The 20,062-nt window shown below is 48.6% G+C and overlaps 1 protein-coding gene across 3 annotated transcripts in view; it reads right to left on the bottom strand.

The window, feature by feature from the left end:
• The window catches only part of Nav2 (neuron navigator 2), a 402,958-nt gene that overhangs the window by 35,832 nt on the left and 347,064 nt on the right, over window positions 1-20,062 (bottom strand). For 2 of the 3 annotated variants that reach the window (XM_017796645.2, XM_017796641.2), the window contains 7 exons: window positions 16,289-16,312; window positions 16,109-16,183; window positions 10,261-10,344; window positions 9,780-9,891; window positions 8,085-8,230; window positions 4,946-4,954; window positions 4,374-4,546 (listed from right to left, as the gene is read on the bottom strand). In XM_017796645.2, the coding sequence (XP_017652134.1) occupies window positions 4,374-4,546; window positions 4,946-4,954; window positions 8,085-8,230; window positions 9,780-9,891; window positions 10,261-10,344; window positions 16,109-16,183; window positions 16,289-16,312 (623 nt within the window). The remainder of the gene's footprint in view (window positions 1-4,373; window positions 4,547-4,945; window positions 4,955-8,084; window positions 8,231-9,779; window positions 9,892-10,260; window positions 10,345-16,108; window positions 16,184-16,288; window positions 16,313-20,062) is intronic. The other variant, XM_017796647.2, reaches the window with a different exon arrangement.

Raw genomic sequence — 20,062 nt, forward strand, 5'->3', positions numbered from 1 at the left:
TTCAGCATCATCACATCAACACATGGTAGGTGCTCAGCAGTATTTTCTGAATCTATGTAGAACAGAGCAAGGCATCGGAAGCACTGTGTGACTCACCTTGCCCAGCACCAGGGTTCTCCACCTCTGAAATGGGGAGACGGGTACAGAGATCACCATGCCCATGGTCACACTATTTAAACACAACAGTTTGGGATAAAAACGGGAGAAAGGAGTTGCTTAGCTGTCGAAACCATGCTCTTGGACTCTACCCAGCAGGCAGCCAGTGCATGCCTTCCTCCTTCACAGACCACAAACTGAAACAACCAGATGTGTGTTTATTCAGCCCCTAGTTCATTCATTATTCCAGCATGTTCTGCTGTCTTGTCCAGCGGTGGGCTGGTGGCATTCCTCATTTTAAATGCCTGGAGTGAGGGAAACATGGCCTTTTCACAGCTGCCGTTCCCTTTGCCCACAAGGTGGGGAACAATCCAAGCTTAACCCCTAGGCTCCAGGCTTTCTTCTTTGAACTCCCTCTCCAATCTACATTTGCACATTCTTACAAACTTTTCAAGGTTGTAAATAAGCGTTTGCCCTCAGCCCACCCTTTGGAAAACTAGACCCAAAACAAACATCTCCAGTGTGGAATGCACAGGAAAAGGGCTGGGAAGCCGAGAGCCTGCCCTGCCCCATCCCTACAGGGCCGTGGCTTGGCAGGAGTGGGATTGCACCTCATCTGAGGCAGCTGTATCGCCACCACTCTGTCTCGTGACATGGCCACCCAGCAGCACATGGCCCAGTTTCTGTTCTCTTGGGTACTCTGCTCTGGGTTTCCTCCTACACCACTGACTGCTAGGCCTTGTCTTCCTGAACTGTGAATGTCAGCTTTCCAGAACTCAGTCCTGACTGCTGTTCATCTCCACACGGCTGAGAATTCCTGCTTCTCCTCAGTGGATACAAGCAGGAACCCGGGGCTTGCCGACACCCCACACGAGCGTCAGTAGCTCACACTTCATGTGGCTGAAGCTGAACTCGTGACACCCTCCCCCCCATCTGCTGTGGTTTGAATGTAAAATGTCCCCACAGGCTCATGTCTTTGAACACTTGGTCCCAGTTGAGGGTGCTGATTGGGAGGTTGTGGGACATTTAGGAGGTGGATCCTCACTGTAGGAAGTGGGTACCTGGGGGGCGGGCCCTTGAGTTTGTAGCCCATCTCCACTATCTGTTCACTCTGTGCTTCTTGGCTATGGATGCACAGGAACCTCGTACACCTGGTGCCGTCCCTTCTCCACCATGAACTGCATCCCCTTTACACTATAAGCCAAAAGAAACCCTTCCTTCCATAATTGCTTCCTGTCAGGTATTTGATCACAACAACAAGAGAAGTAATAAACCCATCACCCACCTCACCCGGGTCTCCCACTAGCCATCCATCCCAATGCAACACGTGTTTGAGAGTCTGTAAAGCAACAGAACACCAACCTCCAGAGAAGGATGAGAGATAACACAAGCCCCAGGAAAGTCTCCATGTCAGATGGTGCCAGGCACCCTGTGAAGCTGAGGAAAGGGGGTGGCTGGTGGTGGGCATTACTTCACACAGCCCAGCCTTAAGGAGCAGGTCTCACAGATAAGCTCATGGGAGCAGAAATCTGAGCAGAGGAGATGGGGAGCATGACCAGCAGGACAAGGTCAAGGAGAGGGCGATGTGGAGTACAGCATTCCTCACTCCTAGAACCCCAAGTCCGTTTACCCCGCCTTTCTTTCTTAACCTTGCCGATGCCTCCTGGTCACTCTGACTTCATTCCGAGCTCAAACCCCTCCGTGTGGCAACCCTGCCTACCTCTCTGGTTTCAGCCCACCACGTTGCCCCTTGGTCACCCCGGAGCAGGCAGGCCATATTGATTCCTCAGTTCACCTCCACATTGGTCTCCTTGTGCTGTTGGTTTCTTGGGAAGCCTATCTCATTCAGTGTGAGGCGGATCTGTGTTCACCAAAGCCCATTTCCTTCTTTGCTTCTTCTCCCGTAAGGGGGTATGGCCCTGGGTCTCAGTCAGCTGACTATAGAAGGAGAGGACATATGCCTCCTCCAGGCCTGACCTATGGAACCTTCTTATAGGACCTGGATCACTCTCCTCTCCTGCCCTGGCTGAACACAGCACTGAGCCGAGGACTCGGTCACTGCAGGATGCTGACAAGGACATTCTAACTGGAGCCAGAAAGGGAGAGTTAAGTGAAGCCACAGAGCTGAGCTTCTGAATTGGGTTGGTCACAGCTGCTAGTGTGTCCAACCAGAACTAACCAGTGGCTCCTCCTGTTACACAGCTCTATGCTGAAATGCCCTCTCTGCGGGGCCTCTCCTGACCACCCCATCTCAAGTGGCTGCACCTCCTTATGTTCATTCTCAGAATGAACTCTTGGAACTAACTGTCTGGCTTTTTTAGGCTTCTCCTATTTCAAGATTCTCTGGTTAATGCTCACCCCATCTCACAGTAGAGAGATCAACCGAGAAGGACCTTCCTTGGTCTGGAACACTGTTGTAACAGAGCTGGGAATGGCACGTGGTAGACTGGAGGCACAGGAGTGAAATGCACTGGGTCATGTCCCTGCAGTCCCTGGTTTCCCTGGGATGTTGTCTTAGTCCCTAAGAACTGTAGGAATGACTTACAATATAGACAGAATCTGGACTAACGACTTCTACTTAACCTTGCACCAAGTATCTACTGCTTATAACAGAAACAAGCTCACTGAGCCAAGTGCTCTTGGGACCTGCACACCTGACCTTGATCCCTTGGGACCCCACTTTGCCCTCCACCCAAGATAGTGAATGAATTAAGTAGCAGTGTGCTTGAATTAACACATCAAAGTTTGGAAGCAGGCGTACTCAGATTCTTTGAAAGCAGTGAGAACCGACAGGTATGATTGATACTGTGTGTATGAGGCATTTTAGGTCTAAGGATCAAAAGGCCAGAGTCTCTTATAAGGGTGGATCCAAACCTGTAGTTCCCCAATTCAGGCTGGAGAAACTGTTTGAGAAAATGTATGGGCGAGGCCCGGCTTGGAAGCACGGTTCTCTGAGAGCTGAAGAAACAAACGCTCTCAGAATTCGGGTCCACTTTTGGCCTTAAATGCTAAGAGGCTGTTTATTTAATCAGGTACGACTGTCATGTGGCATAGCAATGCTGCAAAGCACTCCTGGAACACAGCTCTGTTCACACAGGATGCTACACACAAAGTTCACAACCAGGAAGCAAAAGCAAACCGTGGACTCCTTCCAGTATGATCAGGTAGGGGCTGAGTTAGGATGCTCTGGGGTGGATGGGGAGACCTAGCCTGTCTTTATTTTAAATTTTAAGTTAAGTGTATTTATGTGTCTGTGTGTGGGTGCACATGAGTACAGGTGCCCACAGGGGTCAGAAAGCATTGGATCTAGTAGAGCTGGAGTAACAGGTGATTGTGGGCCACTGTATATAGGTGCTGAGACCTGAACTTGGGTCCTCTGCAAGAGCAGCGTACACTCTTAGGGGCTGAACCATCTTTCCAGCGCTCATGGAATCCAGTCCTGTCTGGTACAGGCAGCCTTTCTCACTGCTGCAGGAAGCCAGCTGTGCCCCATTCTGAGCCGACACAGACATCCCCACCAGCCCACCCCCAAGCTACTTCTACTCTTGACTCTATAGCCCTGTGTTCTTAGGCGAGGCCCAGGACTGCCTCCCTATGCCTAGATGGAGGGGCCGATATCTAGTGGGAGTCAGGAGGGCAGCGCCAGAGCAAATGTCTTATCCCTATGTAAATGGCACCTACAAACCTCAACAGGAGAGAGCCACAAAGCGCTTTGCATTGCATCCCTAGGGGAATGGCTCCTGGAGATGAATCACTTTATGAAATCCAGAGTCCTTTGGTAATGACAACTCTCACAGAATCTCTCCATTCTATCAACTTTCAGTTTTTGAGTTCTAACATCAGAAAAACAAACACCACCAAATTTTAATCAAAGAAGAAATGTATTAGCTAAGTCTTGTCCCTCAAATCAACCAGAATTTCAGCAAAACCTAGCAACACTCATACCAGTACACTTCCCCTTGAAGGTCTCAGCTTTTTTGCATCTGTTTCTCTTATTCTAGCCTTAGAACAGGGTTAGAGGACAAGAGCCATCATCCCCATTGGGAAGCAAAGAGAAGCTACATAACTAGCTGAAGGCAAGGTGTCTGCTAAGTGACACCACCCTAAGGAAACCTAACCTTCCCCAAATACTGGACACACACACAAAGTCCTATTAAAGCAAAGCCCTGGGACGCCCCCACCCCCAACAGGTGTTACCTAACAGAACTGACTCCCAGCCATTCCTACTGGAGAGGGCCCTTAAGGAGCCGAAGGCATCATCTGATAGACAGACTCACAGGGAGTTGGAGTGGGAATTCCGCAGCAGCGGGGTGGAGCCTGTGGACCCGTTGTGTGGCAACTTTGGGGAGGAAGGCAGGGAAGAATCTGTCATCTCCTCGATGTCCGAATGTGAAGATGCTGACTTGGGGGACTTCTTCTTCCCAAAGGCTTGCTTGAAGGAGCTGCGCAACTGAATACACAAGATGGTCAGCCTTGTGGGGTCTGCCCCCACCACCGAGGCCTGAGCTCCACAGAGGCATGCGCACACAAGAGCAGTTCACCGGCCCAAGTTTCCCCAACCAATGGCAAAGGCTCCTAACGGCTCTCTGGAATCAGTGCATTCAGGGAAGGGGAGTTATCTGGTGTTGACAGCTCGGGACAGGCCTGTGGGGGACATTCCATGCCTACTCTTCGTTCCAGAATGGATGCCAACAGCAAGACAGAGCCTGGCTCAGCGGGTGCATGTAGGAAGATGAGTGTACACAGCAACAAAGCAGGGTGCTCGGATGTGGAGACGGATGCGGATGAGGTTAGTCATATCAATGGATGGGTTAGCTAGGTATCTGATATTAGACTTGGTCTTGCTTACCTCGTTGACCTGCCAGAGAAAATGCAAGCAAAAACAGGGAAGGGGAGGAAAAAGACAATTTTTAACAGAGAAAGCCAGTGACAGGGAAAGCTTTGGACTTTTCAGATGCAACATGGCTCATGATAAATGCCATACACAGAGGCTTCTGGTGGGATGTGATCCTTGAACAGCATGGGGAAGAAAGGGGACATCTGCCTCCACTGTGAAAGGAAGGGAAGGGCAGACTGAGGTGTCCCCCAAACTGGGCTTCTGAAAGCTCCTCCTTGTCTGCACTGGCTGTCCAAACTTTCCTGCGTATCTGATCTTTTCCTCGCTTTTCAACCATCTCTTATGCCAGAACAGGGGTTGGGGTGGATGTGTTTTCCTCAGTGGCACTGGCCCCTCTCTGTACAGCTCTTTGTTGCATCTACTTAGGGGTTCCTGCTCTCCTTGCACAGGGAAGACATAAGCACAAAATCCACAGTCTCATTTGTTATTCAGGAAATCCATAGTTGTCTATGGAATTCACGAATCTACTGGCAGAAAGGTTAAAAGGTGTTAGGCCATTTCTCACACTGTGAGATGGGCGTGAAAATCCTGATAAGAACCTGCAGAATGCAACAGTTCTCCAAGGTCGTGATTAGCCTCCATTCTTCTAGGGAAAAAAACTCATATTTTGTTTCCCAGACTGGCAGGTTAAGAAGTCATTTCCTTTTCCTGAAGCCTTTTTTCCTTTCGAAAATATATTGTAGGAGGCCGGGTGTGGTGGTGCACGCCTTTAATCCCAGCACTGGGGAGGCGGAGGCAGGTGGATCTATGTGAGTTCAAGGCCAGCCTGGTCTACATAGTGAGTTCCAGGACAGCTAGGGCTACAGGGAGACCCTGTCTCAAAAAAAGAAAGAAAGAAAGAAAAAAAGAAAAAAAATACATTGTAGGGATTTTCTCTATAGTGAGTCATGAGGCTTTTTGCCAATGGATGTTTCATGTCCGACAAACTGCTCTTCTAGACTGTGGGCACATTTACACCCACTGTGCACCTGCCCCCGCCACCTTCTGCTGGTCCTATTTGAGACAGTAATCATAGGACCAGGGCTTTCCATGCAAGCCAACAGCTAAACCCTCTAGTCAAGTTCCAAAAAAATACATTGTAGGGATTTTTTCTATAGTGAGTCATGAGGCTTTTTGCCAATGGATGTTTCATGTCCTACAAACTGCTCTTCTAGACTGTGGGCACATTTACACCCAGTGTGCACTCGCCCCCGCCACCTTCTGCTGGTCCTATTTGAGACAGTAATCACAGGACCAGGGCTTTCCATGCAAGCCAACAGCTAAACCCTCTAGTCAAGTTCCAGGTGGAAGAGAATATTACTCAGTTTAGACAGAATTAAGCGTGGGGCAAGTGGAGAAGTCCCATTACCTTCCCCGTTGGTTTTATGGAGCACTGTTGAGAAGTAACTTAAACAACCTTCATTTCTTGGCTTACAGAATACAGCCACTGTTTTCTCTTTTGAATTAAATGATATTATTTTTAGTGTGTGTGCATATGCATCTGGGCACACAGATGCTGCGGTACGCATGTGGGAGTCAGAGGACAACTCTATGGGGTCAATTCTCTCCTTCCTTCCATCTTTACATGGGGTCCAGGGATCAAATTCAGCTTGTCTGGCTTGCACAGCAAGTGCCTTTACTGGCTAAACCATTTCACGGGGCCCATATTTTTTCATAGACAATAAGTCTCTAATCACTTTGGGAATCCGACTGTTTATCAACTGCATGTTAGAGTTGGCAACATTAGTTCATCATCTCTAATTATAGCAAACACGTTGCCCAGAAGCTGTTAGTAACTTAAAGAAAAAAAAAAAAATGAGCAAGATAAGAGGAGCACTGGACGCTGGCCTTGCAGTTCACCCCCAGGGTGAGTCACCAGGGACCAGCATCCCGAATCCCCACACCTCTACTGCTCTAGACCTCGCCACCCATCCAAGATGATACAAGATGGGACACAGACGACATGAAGGATGTGACGTCACCATGAGACACAACAGTGTCAGGACTGACTGTGGGGCTCTGTGAGCCTGGCCACCTCAGATCTATCTTGGGTGTACAGCCAAAGCTGCGAAGGCAGGACTGAAACTGGGCAGGACAGGTGGGTGGAGCTTCCTCAGGAGAGCAAACTATCTGCAGCACCACAGGCAGGAAATCCAGGAGCTCCTAGGATTATGGACAGCAAGCTCGGAACCACTGACCCCTAACACTGACAGTGAATAAAGGTGATAAAAAAATTTTCAGTGAAAATGGTTCATACTGTCCTAGGCTGGAGGGATGGCTCAGTGGTTAGGAACACTGGCTTTTCCTTCAGAAGACCAGGGTTTGAATCCCAGCACCCACATGGCAGCTAACAACTGTCTCTAACTCCAGTCCCAGGGGATCCGACAGCCTCTTCTGTCCTCCGCGGGCACTGCTCGACACGGGTACACTTACCTACATGCAGGTAATACATGCATACACATAAAATAAAAATAATAAATAAAATATTTAACACTCAGGTAAGAGCCAGGCGGTGGTGCACACCTCTAATCCTAGCACTTGGGAGGTAAGGCCGAGGATTGCTTAAAAGTAGAGGCTAGCCTGGTCTATATAGGGAGTTTGAGGCCAACCAGGGAGACTCTGCATAAATAAATAAATAGGTAAAGATTATGCTTAGGGATGAGAGGACTACTGATGGGTGTTTTGGAATGAAAAAGAAACTACTCATGAGTGACTCTGCCAAGAGCTTTGCTTAGCTCGGTGGTGGGATACTTGCCCAGAAGTTCCATTCTCAGCACTGGGGAGAAAACAGTAGGAAAGGTTAACTGCTCTAGTGCTCCGTGGCCAACGTAAGATAGGAAAGAAATGACACACAGAAATGAAGGATGGGAACATCACACAGTCTCACGAAACAGAAAAACCACAAGGTGGTGAGGACTTGATCAACGCCAGTGTTTTGCTGAGCACAACATTGTTTTGGTAAAAGTATCCCTAGAGTTCCCTTGGATCTGCTCTCAAAGGCCTGTGGTTGTACAGTCAGGAGGCAGCCCAGGATTTATCTGGGGGATAACGTTTCTGGAACAGACTGTCAGCCAGTCCGAGGGGTGGGGGGGTGCTGAGGAGGAGTGCTCACCCAGTTCTTCCTCTTCTTTTTCTTTGAGTCGCTCTCTATGTTGCTGCCCACGCTCGAGTGGCTGGTGGCACTGTTGATGCTGGAGACGCTGTCAGAGGAGTGCTGCCTCCGGATGCGCAGGTCTGCAGCCTGGGCGCTGCCATTCCCTAAAAGGCAAGGCAGGGCATGTGGGCCCTTGAGCCCGAACACACGGCCCCTGGAATGGCCCTTGAGCCAGCCACCCCTTGGACTCCTGAGCAGTCGTACGGAGACATCACCTCTGTTCCCCACTGCTGCTTTCAAGAGCCTTGAGGTAGGCAAGGGCTATGGTCAGTCACATGGGGTCTACCTCCCTCCACTTTACAAAGCAGAAGCTAGAGAGGGCCGAGGGAGAATTCCCCAGCAGCAGCTCCCTAAGCTGTGACAGGCAGAAAAGGTGTTTCTGAACCACAACAGCATTCCCCTGCACGAGCCGTCTCTGCCTCTTTGACTTGTTTTTAGCCATGCCAGGGATGGTGCCAGGCTTCATGCGTGAGCAGGGGGATCTACCTTTGAGTTGCACCACCAGGTCTGCACCTTTGATTTCCATGTTCTTGCCCCACTAGCCTCCCTCCCAACCCTCCATGTTATCATTTCCACCCTCTGCCTAGAAAGCACTCTTTCCCCAACTCTGTGGCTCTTCCTAACCCTTCCTACCTCAGCTCTGCCACTTTGGAAAGCCAATATCTAAAGATGAGTGATGCCAGAGATGGGAGATTCCTGAAATAATGCTTGCTGCTAGCTCTCCTGGTATGGACAGAACTGAACCCAAGACCTGAGAAGCACCAAGTGTACAGCCAGAAACCCTGAGGTCCCAGGCCTATTTCTGTCTCTGACTAAACTTTGACTTTGAGAAGCTTCTGAGACCCAGGGATATCCCTGACCCAGTGAGCAAAGGGCCAGCAGCATCTTCATGATGTTGTGGAAAGAGAGATGGGAGAGTTAACTGAGGAGAGCACTCAGCACAGTGCTGAGACATGGAGAAAGTGTTGCAGTGCTGTCGGCACTGCACCCAGCACTGGTGCCGACCCTAGTGGTATTGCTGAAACTATCACCTGTGTGCCCACTAACTGAAGACACACAAGACCCACACAACTTATTCAGGAGAGTTTTCTGGGGCAAGTAAGACATGCATTCATTCCACTTTCTCTCCCATAACCATATAAATAGGGAAGCACGAGAGAAGACCATAAACGTTTTGGAGCTCAGATAACAGAAATGTATTCTCTTCTGTTTTTAAGATGTTAGAGAAGGGGGCTGGAGAGATGGCTCAGCGGTTAAGAGCACTAGCTGCTCTTCTCTTGTAGAGGACCCAGGTTTGATTCCCAGTAGCCACATGGCAGATAACAACCATCCATAATTCTGGTCCCAGGAGATCTGACTCCCTCTTCTGGCCTCCACAGGCATTGCATGACATAGGCATACTTATACATGTACAGGCAAAACACACACAGACACAGACAGACACAGACACACAGACAGACACAGACACAGACACACACACACACACAGATTTGTCATAGAAGCAAGCAGGTGAAAGGTGCCTGCCCTTGGGATTTTCCCTCAGGTGGATGTGAGCTGAGTCGCAGTCTCTCATCCTCTACTAGGGAGGCTGTGGCCTGTGCTGGGAGAGCAGCCCGGACGGCAGCAGAGTGTGTGTCTTCCGCTGAGTCTCACCTTTGCAGTTGAGCTCCGGTGTGTTAATCACTCCGTTAATGGCAGCCTGGGCAGCTGCGTTCTGTTTCTTCAGCAGCTCGATAGTTTTTCTTAACTCATTCAGTTCTGAATCCTGAAGATGAGAGAGACAAAATGGGGACTTCCAAAACCAGCTCAAAGGAAGGACAGCGTGCCCTAGACAGAGGAGGGCAGCATGGATGAGCACCACAGACCCACCTCTTACATGGAATGGATCCAAATTCAGAGTAAGGACTTCAGAGAGCACATGAAAAGACTAGAAAGGGACCACGGGATCCACGATAACGCCAGAAACAGTACGTATTGATCTGGACTATATTATGACCCAACAGATTACTCCTAGCATTTAAATTCTACTAATCCAAGAGACAAGTCAACTTTGCAGCATTCTCTGAAACAAAAGGTGGTGCTTTTACACTGGCTGCTGACCCACCAGAGAGGGAACGGCGATCCCCCAGCCTACCTTCTGCTCCGCCGTCATGGTCAAGCTCTGAAGCCTGATGGTCATGTTCCCGAGACTTTGTTCAAAGGCTGCCACGAGGTGAGCCTGGAGGGGGAAGAGGCCTTGGTGAGGCAGGAGTGCCTGGGGGTGGGGGTGGGGGGATGTGGGTCCTCGGTGAGGCAGGAGTGCCTGGGAGTGGCTGGGTCCTCCAGAGGAAAACTCTTATGAGAGCCTCCTCACGTGCCCACCTTCAGTCTCATCCAACCTCGAGCTCTGGGACCATGTGCTCTAGTCTTTCCCTTGCTCAGATGCCCTGTGTTCCTTTCCAGAGCATCCTTCCTCCTTCCTGGAACATTTCCCCTATTCTGCCTTGCTAATTTTCACCTGTCTACCAGCAACTCTCAGCTCGTGCTTGGTGATACCCTTGAAATGGGTCCGTTTCCTTGAATTCATTCTCACAAGCCCATCATCCTCAATACGTGGTGAGAGCGAGGTTGGAAACACTGCTGGCTTCCACCCATCTCCACAGCACGTTGCGGGATGACCTTTTGTTTAAGTGCCAAGCCCACAGCAGAGGCTCATGGGAAACACATATGTAGAATGAGTGAACAAAGTGGCTGGCATATTTTGCTTGTTATTATCCTTGTTAATAAAAAGCCACTGAAAGGGCCATCTGCTACCTCCTCGGAGAAACCTTTCCCAGTTCCCCCAGGGAGATACTTTCCCCGAGGCTGCTGTGCGCTTTGATACACTCCTGTCAGAACAAACATCAGATGCAACATCTTATATGCTGCCAGGAAAAAGTTTCAAAAGTGGTCAATTATAATTAGAAATATGTAACCAGTTTTCAGAAGTTATAACATAACAATCTAAAACAACGCATAGCTTAGAATTGAGAAATGCGGTGTTTCTCTGCAGTTCTAAGGTCAGGGTCACATGGCAACTGTGTGCTAACACTAAGCCTGCCTGGTCCACAGAGCAGTGAATACATAATATGTCTATTGGTTGACTGGGGATTCAGGAAGTCATTAAAACAAAGAATAAAGATTAGATATGGGGGACTGGAGAGATGACTGCTCTTACAGAGGACCTGAGTTCAATTTTCAGCCCCCACATGGTGGTTAACAACCATCCACAACTCCAGTTCCAGGAGATCCAATACCCTCTTCTGACTTCCTCGGGCACTGCACAGCAGAAGTCCATTTATACATATGTAGACAATATATTCATACACATAAAATAAAAGTAAATAAATATTTTTAAAAAGAATAGACATGGGCCAGTGAGACAGCTCAGAGGGTAAAGGTGCTTGCCGCCAACCCTGACAACCTGAATTTCATCTCTGGGGCCCACATGGAAGGAAAGAACTGATTCCTGAAAGTTGTCCTTTGACTTCCTTCCACACATGCGTTTTTCCCATACATGGACATAATAACAAATAAATATATTAAAAAATTAGAGATGCTCTTTTTAAATATTTTTTATTATTTTTATTTTATGTGTATGAGTGTATTGTCTGCATGTAAGTAGGTGCACCTGTGTCATGCAATGTCACAGAGGTCAGAAGATGGCTTTGGATTCCCCTGGAACTGAGTTAAGGACCGTTCACAGCCACCATGTGGGTGTTGGGAACCAGACCCAGGTCCTCTGCAAGGGTAGTTAGTACTCTTAACCGCTGAGCCATCTCTCCAGCCCCTAGAGATGCTCTTTTAAAGGGTCACGGTCATCATACTAAAAATTGTTAGCCAGCCAGGAACATCTAATCTCAAACTGTTTTATAAATGGAACAGTGGCAGATTATAAAGTTGTAGGGAGTTGGGCAGTAAATGAGATGGACCTTCCTACTGGATGCTTGATAAAGGTTGATCCATGTCTGTCTGACTCTACTCTGGGACCCCCACTCCACAAGCACCCACTTGATCAGTGTGTTTGATGAGCGAGTGAAGGACTGAAAGCAAGCACGTAGATGAAGAGGATGCTGGGACACAGGAGGACGGCAGGAGTTAAAAGTCTTTACTTTCTTCTTCAGTGTTTTTAATTACCCACAATGCTCAGTGGGTCAATCCCTCTGGTCTCAGTTTTCTCATCTCTCAAAGGGGTATACAGTACCTGCTTTATTCCTAGGGCTCTTATGAGCACTCAGTGAAATGAGACAGGAGAAAGCAGTCTACAAACGGTGCAGGTGCAAAGCACAGGAAGGAGCGCACACAGGTGGAATGGGGAGGAATCGGCAGAGGGGCTGGGGCACAGCCTGGGAAGAAGTGAGACTAAACCATGCTGTAAAATTCTAGAGGAGAAGGTGACCAGAGCCCACAGGGAAGGTTAAGGTGGGAAAATGGGGTGGATGGGCTGCAATTAATGTGAGGGCTTGTTGAAGCTAAGACAGGACATGAGGCTAGGACCAAGTGCTGACAGGGAGCCGAGCCTCTGTGATGGCAAGATAACATAGACAATTTCTTCCTATGTCCCTCTGTATGTTCAAGATGGAAAAAAATGTCTTTTTGAAAAGACACTTTCATTGGCCTTCAACACAACAAAATCAAAGCCAACAGATCATCAACTCATCAATTTTTTTCTTTTCTTTTTCGGAACAGGGTCTCGCACTGCTGCCCAGGCTGGCCACAAGCTGGCAGTGATCTACCTGCCTGTCTCTGGAGTGTTGGGATTACAGGTGTGAGTTATCACACCCACTAAAGCCCATCAACTCAAGACAATCACACTGTGGACAGAGGAAACAGTGAGGTCAGGGATGTCTGAAAGAAAGCCTGCCATCTTTGCCCTGCAGAAGAAGGCGAGGTTAAATGAAATGACCGAATTGTCCTCAATTTCGATTCTGTACCCGACAAGTCACCCATGATTCCAGTGTGAACGCCTGTCCTTTCTGCTCAGTTTAAAACCCTGACCCCTCCAACACTGCTACTTACTTAAAATGCCAAAGTATTTTTTGCAAGCTCAGAAAGCAACCGCATTAGCTCTGGAGGGTCAGGGATCGCATTCTACTGGCAAGAGCACGGGCTGCTTGTGTGTCCTGAGCACAGCTATTAAAACATGGGGGGGCTGGGGGCTAGCCGGGGCCACACAACAGCCTTCCCGCCAAGCAGCATTCTCACAGTCCCAGGAAAACAAACACCAGAGCCAGCGGCTCTGAGTAGTCAGTCCCAGGAAAACAAACACAGCTTGCTCTGCGAAAAAAGATGGCAGACGATAAAGCACGTTTGCACTGCGGTGGAGTGTGGTGAGACTCAATATTTACTTTAAAACAATACCGGACTCAGTGACTTTTATGAGGTGCAACTCACACTTCTGGAATAATACAAGGGAGCTGATTCTGACCCTTCATGGACAGGGTAGGGCTCCTGTGGCAGGAGAGGTGGCTGGGAATTAACCTGAGATTACTGATAACTAAACTGACTAGCACTTGTTGATTAGCCAAGGGCAGCAATTGACAGCTGTCATTCATTATCACTCAGATTAACAGGGTCACTGTCCACCCTTCTGGTTGTGTACTGGTTCTGGATTTGAATGGAGGATCTACTCGGGGTACTCCTGCAAATTTTTGAGTAGGATCCAAGCCGTAGAATTCAGTTTTCATACATTGGTTTCTGGTGATTTTTAAAATTTTATTTATTTCAGCTGGGTGTGGTGGCACACGCCTTTAATCCCAGCACTCGGGAGGTGGAGACAGAGGCAGGAGGATCTCTGTGAGTTCAAGGCCAGGCTGGTCTACGAGTTCCAGGTCAGCTGGGGCTACAGGGAGACCCTGCTTCAAAAAGAAAAAAAAAAAAAAAAAAAAACTGAATGCTCCAGGGGGATCTCTGTCAGTCAGAGGCCAGCATGATCTACGTAGCAAGTTCCAGGTCAGCCAGTGCTACATAGACTCTGTCTTAAAAAAAATTAAGTCATGCCAGGTGTAGTTGTGCACACCTTTAATCCCAGCACTCAGCACTCGGGTGGCAGAGGCAGATGGATCTCTGTGAGTTCAAGGCCAGCCTGGTCTACATAGTGAGTTCCAGGACTGGGGCTACAGGGAGAACCTGTCTCAAAAAGACCAAAGAAATTTATTATTTATTTATTTATTTATTATTTAATTTATATGTGTGTGTTTGGGTGCCTGCAAAGGCCAGAAGAGTTGAATCCCCGGGATCTGGAGTTGTAGGCAGTCATGAGCTGCCTGATGTGGGTGCTGGGAACTGAACCTGAGTCCCCTTCAAGAGCAGCCAGTGCTCTTAAGCGCTGAGTCATCTCTCCAGCTCCCCCTCTGATGATCTTTTGATAGCAATACCATGGCAGAGGAGAAGTAAAAAAGGATGGCAAGGTACACAGTGGCCTACTGTGTTGAGGTTACGGATATCAGAGGTCTTCAGAACGTATGCGAGCTGGGGAGACCAAGTGGTGGCACAGGCGGCAACATTTACTGAGCTTATGATTAAGGGCAAGCCGGTGCTCAGTGCTTCATGAGCAGACTTTAAAGAGCCATACTTCCTGGCGTGGTTCATGCTCAGGAAGGAATTAGCAGGGTGAATTCTCCAGGTAAATGATGGCTTTGGAGCTCTGACTCACTCTCCTGGTCAAAGGCAGGCAGCCTTTGAAGTGGCTTCCCTTGTTAGTGCGCCTTAGAGTGGGTCACCCAGCATGCTGCTCAGCAGGCTCTGGTGCACTGATCTGTGCTGCTGTAAGGCTGGGCTCTGAACGCCTGGGCCAAGAAGCCTGGCCTCATAGTCATCGGGCACCTCCCAAAACCTCAGCCTTTGCCTTCTGAGCCTCGGTCTCTCAGGGTCACTGCTCCACAGTGGGGCTCCCCTGTGGATCTCCCAGACGGAGTGGAAGATCGTTTTCTCTGTCCACTTTTCTGGTGCTATATTTACACTACTTGGGCACTTTCCAAACAGCAAGCTTGACCCTCACTGACGGGATTCTCCTAAGGTTCAGAACTCCCGTATTAGCATCAGAGCCACTCATCCTTCCTTTGTGTTTCCTCAATACCATCTCTCTCCCCACCTTCACCCCCCTCCTAGCTGCAGGTTTTAATCAGACCTTGGACTTTGCACCAACTGTTCATTTTGGTATGATGCTGCCCACTCTGTGCACCCTTCTACAGGACATCCATCTGATGTAACCTCCTCTGGGAAGTCCTTCCTGGCTCCCTCCAAGTTGCCACCAAGACAGAGCTTGGCACTCCATTTTGCAAGGCCAGGCGTCTCCCCCCATATGACAGTGGCCATGTTCTAGAGGACTGTTCTGCCTCTTTGCTGGTCCAGAGTTGGTAGAAGAGGACAGTGACTCTCCTGTGCTATTGGACTCGCAGCCCAGCATCTCTGGCACTGGAGACAGTGGCTGCCCAGAATGCAGGCTGGCCGTGCTGGGCATGTTACCATGCTGGCCGTCACCGTGCCTGCTGTAATTACAGAGCACTGGGTATCTATTGGGGAGCCCCAGATTCCTTCCTTTCCCTGCTTTCCTCTGGGCCCCCCTCCACCTTAAGATCAAAATCTTCAGAGAAGGAAAGGGAAAGAAGTGAACACTTATATTATCACAAGCTCTCAACACCTCATAACACAGAGACAGAGATCACGCTCAGATGTTGAAGAACTCACTCCAAGTAACACAGCCAGTACCACAGTGGACATTCACATCCATGGGGCTAAAGCCTGTGTCCTTTTGATCCATGGAGATGCAGGGCCTTGAGGTGATGCTCAGAAGGCAGACAGTGTCTCCTGTCCTGCCCCAGCTTCTACCCTGTCCCCAGCACCCACTCTGTTCCATCCCTGGCTCCCACCCTGCTCTTTGTCTCCCACCCTATCCTGTTCGACCCCAGCTGCCACCTGCCCCTGTCCCACCTCTGGCTCCCTCCCTGTGTGTCTGCACTCACATTTGCAGTCAGCTGGGTGGTCAGTGCCGATACCTTCTCCTGGGAAGCATCCAGCTCGCGTCGCAGCTTGCGAATCTACAGACAGACACAGGGTTACCTGCTTGGGGTCCATTTCCAGACAGTTGGATGAAATAAACATTAATAGTGAAAGAGGAGATCCAGCCACAAACCATTCCTTACCTCAGACTGGCATTTTTCTTCTGGCTGTAAATAAATCATAAGGGAAATTAGACCAGTGAAGGAACAAACAACAGTATAGCCTGGCCAATGGGACCACAAATTTGGGAACTTGGGAAAATCTGGAAGTTTGATTACTTTCTTTTCTGATATAATTCTCTAAATTGTTTCATTCAAATCAACCCATTGGAAGGGATAGTATTATAATACTATCAACAATATACATACATACAACAGGATAGTATTTTAATAAATTAGGAAGAATTAGACTAACATTCCAACTGTTTGGGTTATGACGAGTCACAGGCCTTCCCGTAGACATGTGGTGTAGAAGGTGCTCAGGAGATGGTGTGATGGGCAGGGCCTGGCCCAGAGTCAGTGAAAATACAGGGTGCCCTATTCAAGTTACATCCATTTTTTAAAATTATGGTTACTTTATTTATTCATTTGTTTGTGTGTATGTGTGTGTTTGCACACCCATGGCACAGTACATGTATGGTCAGAGGACAACCTGCAGGAATTGGTCTCTACCCTCTGCCACGTGGGTCCCAGGACCGACTGAACTCAGGTTGTTACACTTGAAGGCAAGTGCCTTTACCCACTGAGCCATCTTGCTATCTACTGTATACTGTATACTGATTTAAGTCTGGGTATGTCACAAGAAATACGGGAGACGATATTTTTCTTTTTCCATTTTCTCCCCGCGCCCCCCCCCCCAGACCAAGTGCATACTAGACAACAACTCTATGAATAACCCACCCCCTCACCCCTTGGAGACATACGACACTAATGTGCTGTTGAGCTGAGTCTCAAATTTAATTAGGTGCTCTGTATTTTATCTGGAGATAAGTAGGGGCAAGGACTGCTCCTAGGTTAGTTCTACCCCACTTACCCCTTCTTCTCACTCCCTAGGGCATAAAAGTAGGGACAGAGCGAGGCAGAGAGGACTCAGAGTGAAGGGGGTTCTTCTGGTGAGGGGGACAGTGAAGAAGAACTTAAGTTTCAGGGAGTTCTCTTAGTGAGGGGAACCTCAAAGTGAGGAGGACCTCAAACTGGGGAGGCTGGGAGCCCCTGTCCAGCCAGCCTGGGAACTCCACAGGTTGAGAAGAGACTTTACAGTCTTGGCCCTGCCTGCCACTGGGCCCACCTGTCTCTGGGCTTTGTATACCCTTACTAAATGCTGCTGTTCTGCACACAGTGGAATCCCATGGGTCTCTGTGGCCCTCCATCTACCCAGTAGTACCCTGGGAATGAACTGCTTCACCAATCATGAGAGCAGTCTGATGCCCAACGTAGTCTCAACGATTTCTCCTCACCAAGGGCTGGCCATGAGTGCCCCATGGTAATTATTTGGCATCATGTTGCCTTTTCCTTCATTTGTAATTAAATTACACCAAATCTCTGGTAGGATGCACATTCTCAAATATCTGAGAATTAGAGATTTCAAGAGAAGGACCTGCTGTCCTCTAACTAGAACCTGTAAACTTTGCTACTAATGGGCTCTTGGATCTAAGCCTGTGGCAACTTCGGAGACCCCCCCAAAGATCTCAGACAGCAAATAAGACCAGGCCCACCTTAGCATTAACCAAGGCTCCCGGGTGCCATGTCCACATTTCACCAAGGTTTAACAATAGATGAGGGAACAGACACCACAGTCAGATGCGACCATTCTCGCAGTTTTGCTTGGAACTGGTAGACGGTCTTGCATGAAAGCATTAAATGTCAAAAATGCTTTTCCTGAACTGGAAAATCACACATAAAGGTAGTAAAAAGGGACTTATGACTAACTAATGGAAGGTCAGAGAGCCCACAAAATCACCTTGTTCAACTTCATGCCATGAAGGTACAACTGATTCAGTGAATAACCAGGTGTGTGCCCAAAGTCGAGGTGCGACTAAGCCAAGATTAGACCTCAGACGGGCATCCTTCCATCCAAATACAATTAAAAATTGGTATTAGGGGCTGGGAAGATGCCTGAAATAAAGGCATTTGCTGCCAAGTCTGACGACCTGAGTTTGATCCCTGGAACCACATGGTGGAGGCACAGAACTAGCTCCTACAAGTTGTCCTCTAACCTCCACACATGCTCTGTGGCACGCGCATGCCTACACACTTACATATATACACACAAAATGTAAGAAACAAAACAAAACAACAACCTGGTATTAGGTCTCTGATAATTTGTTGAACATCAACTGGTATCACGAAAATACCAGTTTCATGCAACACACCCCATCCCGATCAGCAGTCACCTGCTGTGAGAGCTCTTAGCTATGGCTCTCACCAAAGGGCTCCCAGGAACTGCAAGTGATGGTTTCCTAGACCTGTAAGGGATGGTTTCCTAGGCTGGGGGCATTTCACTCTCTGAATTGACAGCAGCCCCTGGATGCTCCAGGACAGAGTGACACCACCACATCTGCTTTGCCTAGCTCTGGGAAGCCAGAGGCCATGTCCCCAGGTGTCCCTGCCCTGTCTTCCTCTGTCAGCTGTGGGATCCTTTCCCTTCGAATCCACATCCTTGGGGAAAGCGTCAGAGCTTGGCATGTGCGATGTCAATACATGGTGCTGAAGAAGTGAATGAAGGTGTGAAGATACCAGAGCTTTCTTCTAGAAGGAAGAGCTCAGCCTATCCACTGGCTGGTGGCCGGAGGACCTCTCTATGCTCTCCAGCAGAAAATGTCATAAACAACACTTCCCAAGGGAATACACACATAGTTTATCCTACACAGCCCAGACTCCTGCCAGTATCAAATCTTCTATTTTTAAAACACTATTTCCCTGGAATTAAGAGCTAAAGAATTAACAAAGTGATTTTTTTCCCCCTTTGTAGGAATTTCCAAATTAGTATTCTCAAAATAACATATAGCCATAACACATATTATGGCACAACTCCAGCAGCACAAAAGTTCAAAATGTACTTGCTTATCCCTGGCTCTGCTGACAGTCCCTCACTGAGGACAACAGTCAGGACGAACTGTGCAGTGTGCTTACTGCATCTCAAACCTGCCTTTAATCAATTTCATTTTATTAGTCAGGGTCTTATGCACCACAGCCCGGCTCTGAAGTCACCACGTATGTAACTCCTGCTGTACTTCCAGGTACCGAGAGCACAAACGTGCCGGCCACCCTTCCCCCACTTTGTGCTGTGTTGGCAATTGAATCTAGAGCCTCATGAGTGCTGGCTACATCCATGGCTCTTCAAGCCTGCTTTCTGAGGACCATTATGTGCTAGGCACTGGCCCTGGACTAGGAGTGAAAACAGACTCCTTGTCCTCCAGGAGCCTACGTTGTAGTGAAAGTTCTCTTCAGAACATCCAATCCTGTTACTATTCTCAATGCTGTTCCTTCTACTCTACAGAAAAAAGAGAGCCAGGCAGAGGACTTATAAACTACTTGGGGTGTGGTGTGTGTGTAATGTGTGTGTGGTGTATTCATGTGTGTTTGTGTATATGCACATGCAGGGGATGTGCACACACGTGTGTTCATGTATATGCACATGCGGGGGATGTGCATGCACACGCGTTCATATATATGCACATGTGGGGATGTGCACGCAGTGTGCTCATGTATGTGCACATGTGGGGGACGTGCATGCACGTGTGTTCATGTATGTGCACATGTGGGGATGTGCACGCACATGTGTGTTCATGCATGTGAAGGCCGGTCGTGGAGGCTGGGTGTCTTGCTTTGTTCTCCATCTTACTTTTTGACACAGGGTCTCTTACTGATACTGGAGTTCACCAATTTGGCTAGAACAGCTAGCCAACGAGCTTCAGG

This window comes from Nannospalax galili, unplaced genomic scaffold (assembly GCF_000622305.1).
Source record: "Nannospalax galili isolate Female #2095 unplaced genomic scaffold, S.galili_v1.0 scaffold310, whole genome shotgun sequence".
In the NCBI taxonomy this organism is placed as follows: Eukaryota; Metazoa; Chordata; class Mammalia; order Rodentia; family Spalacidae; genus Nannospalax; species Nannospalax galili.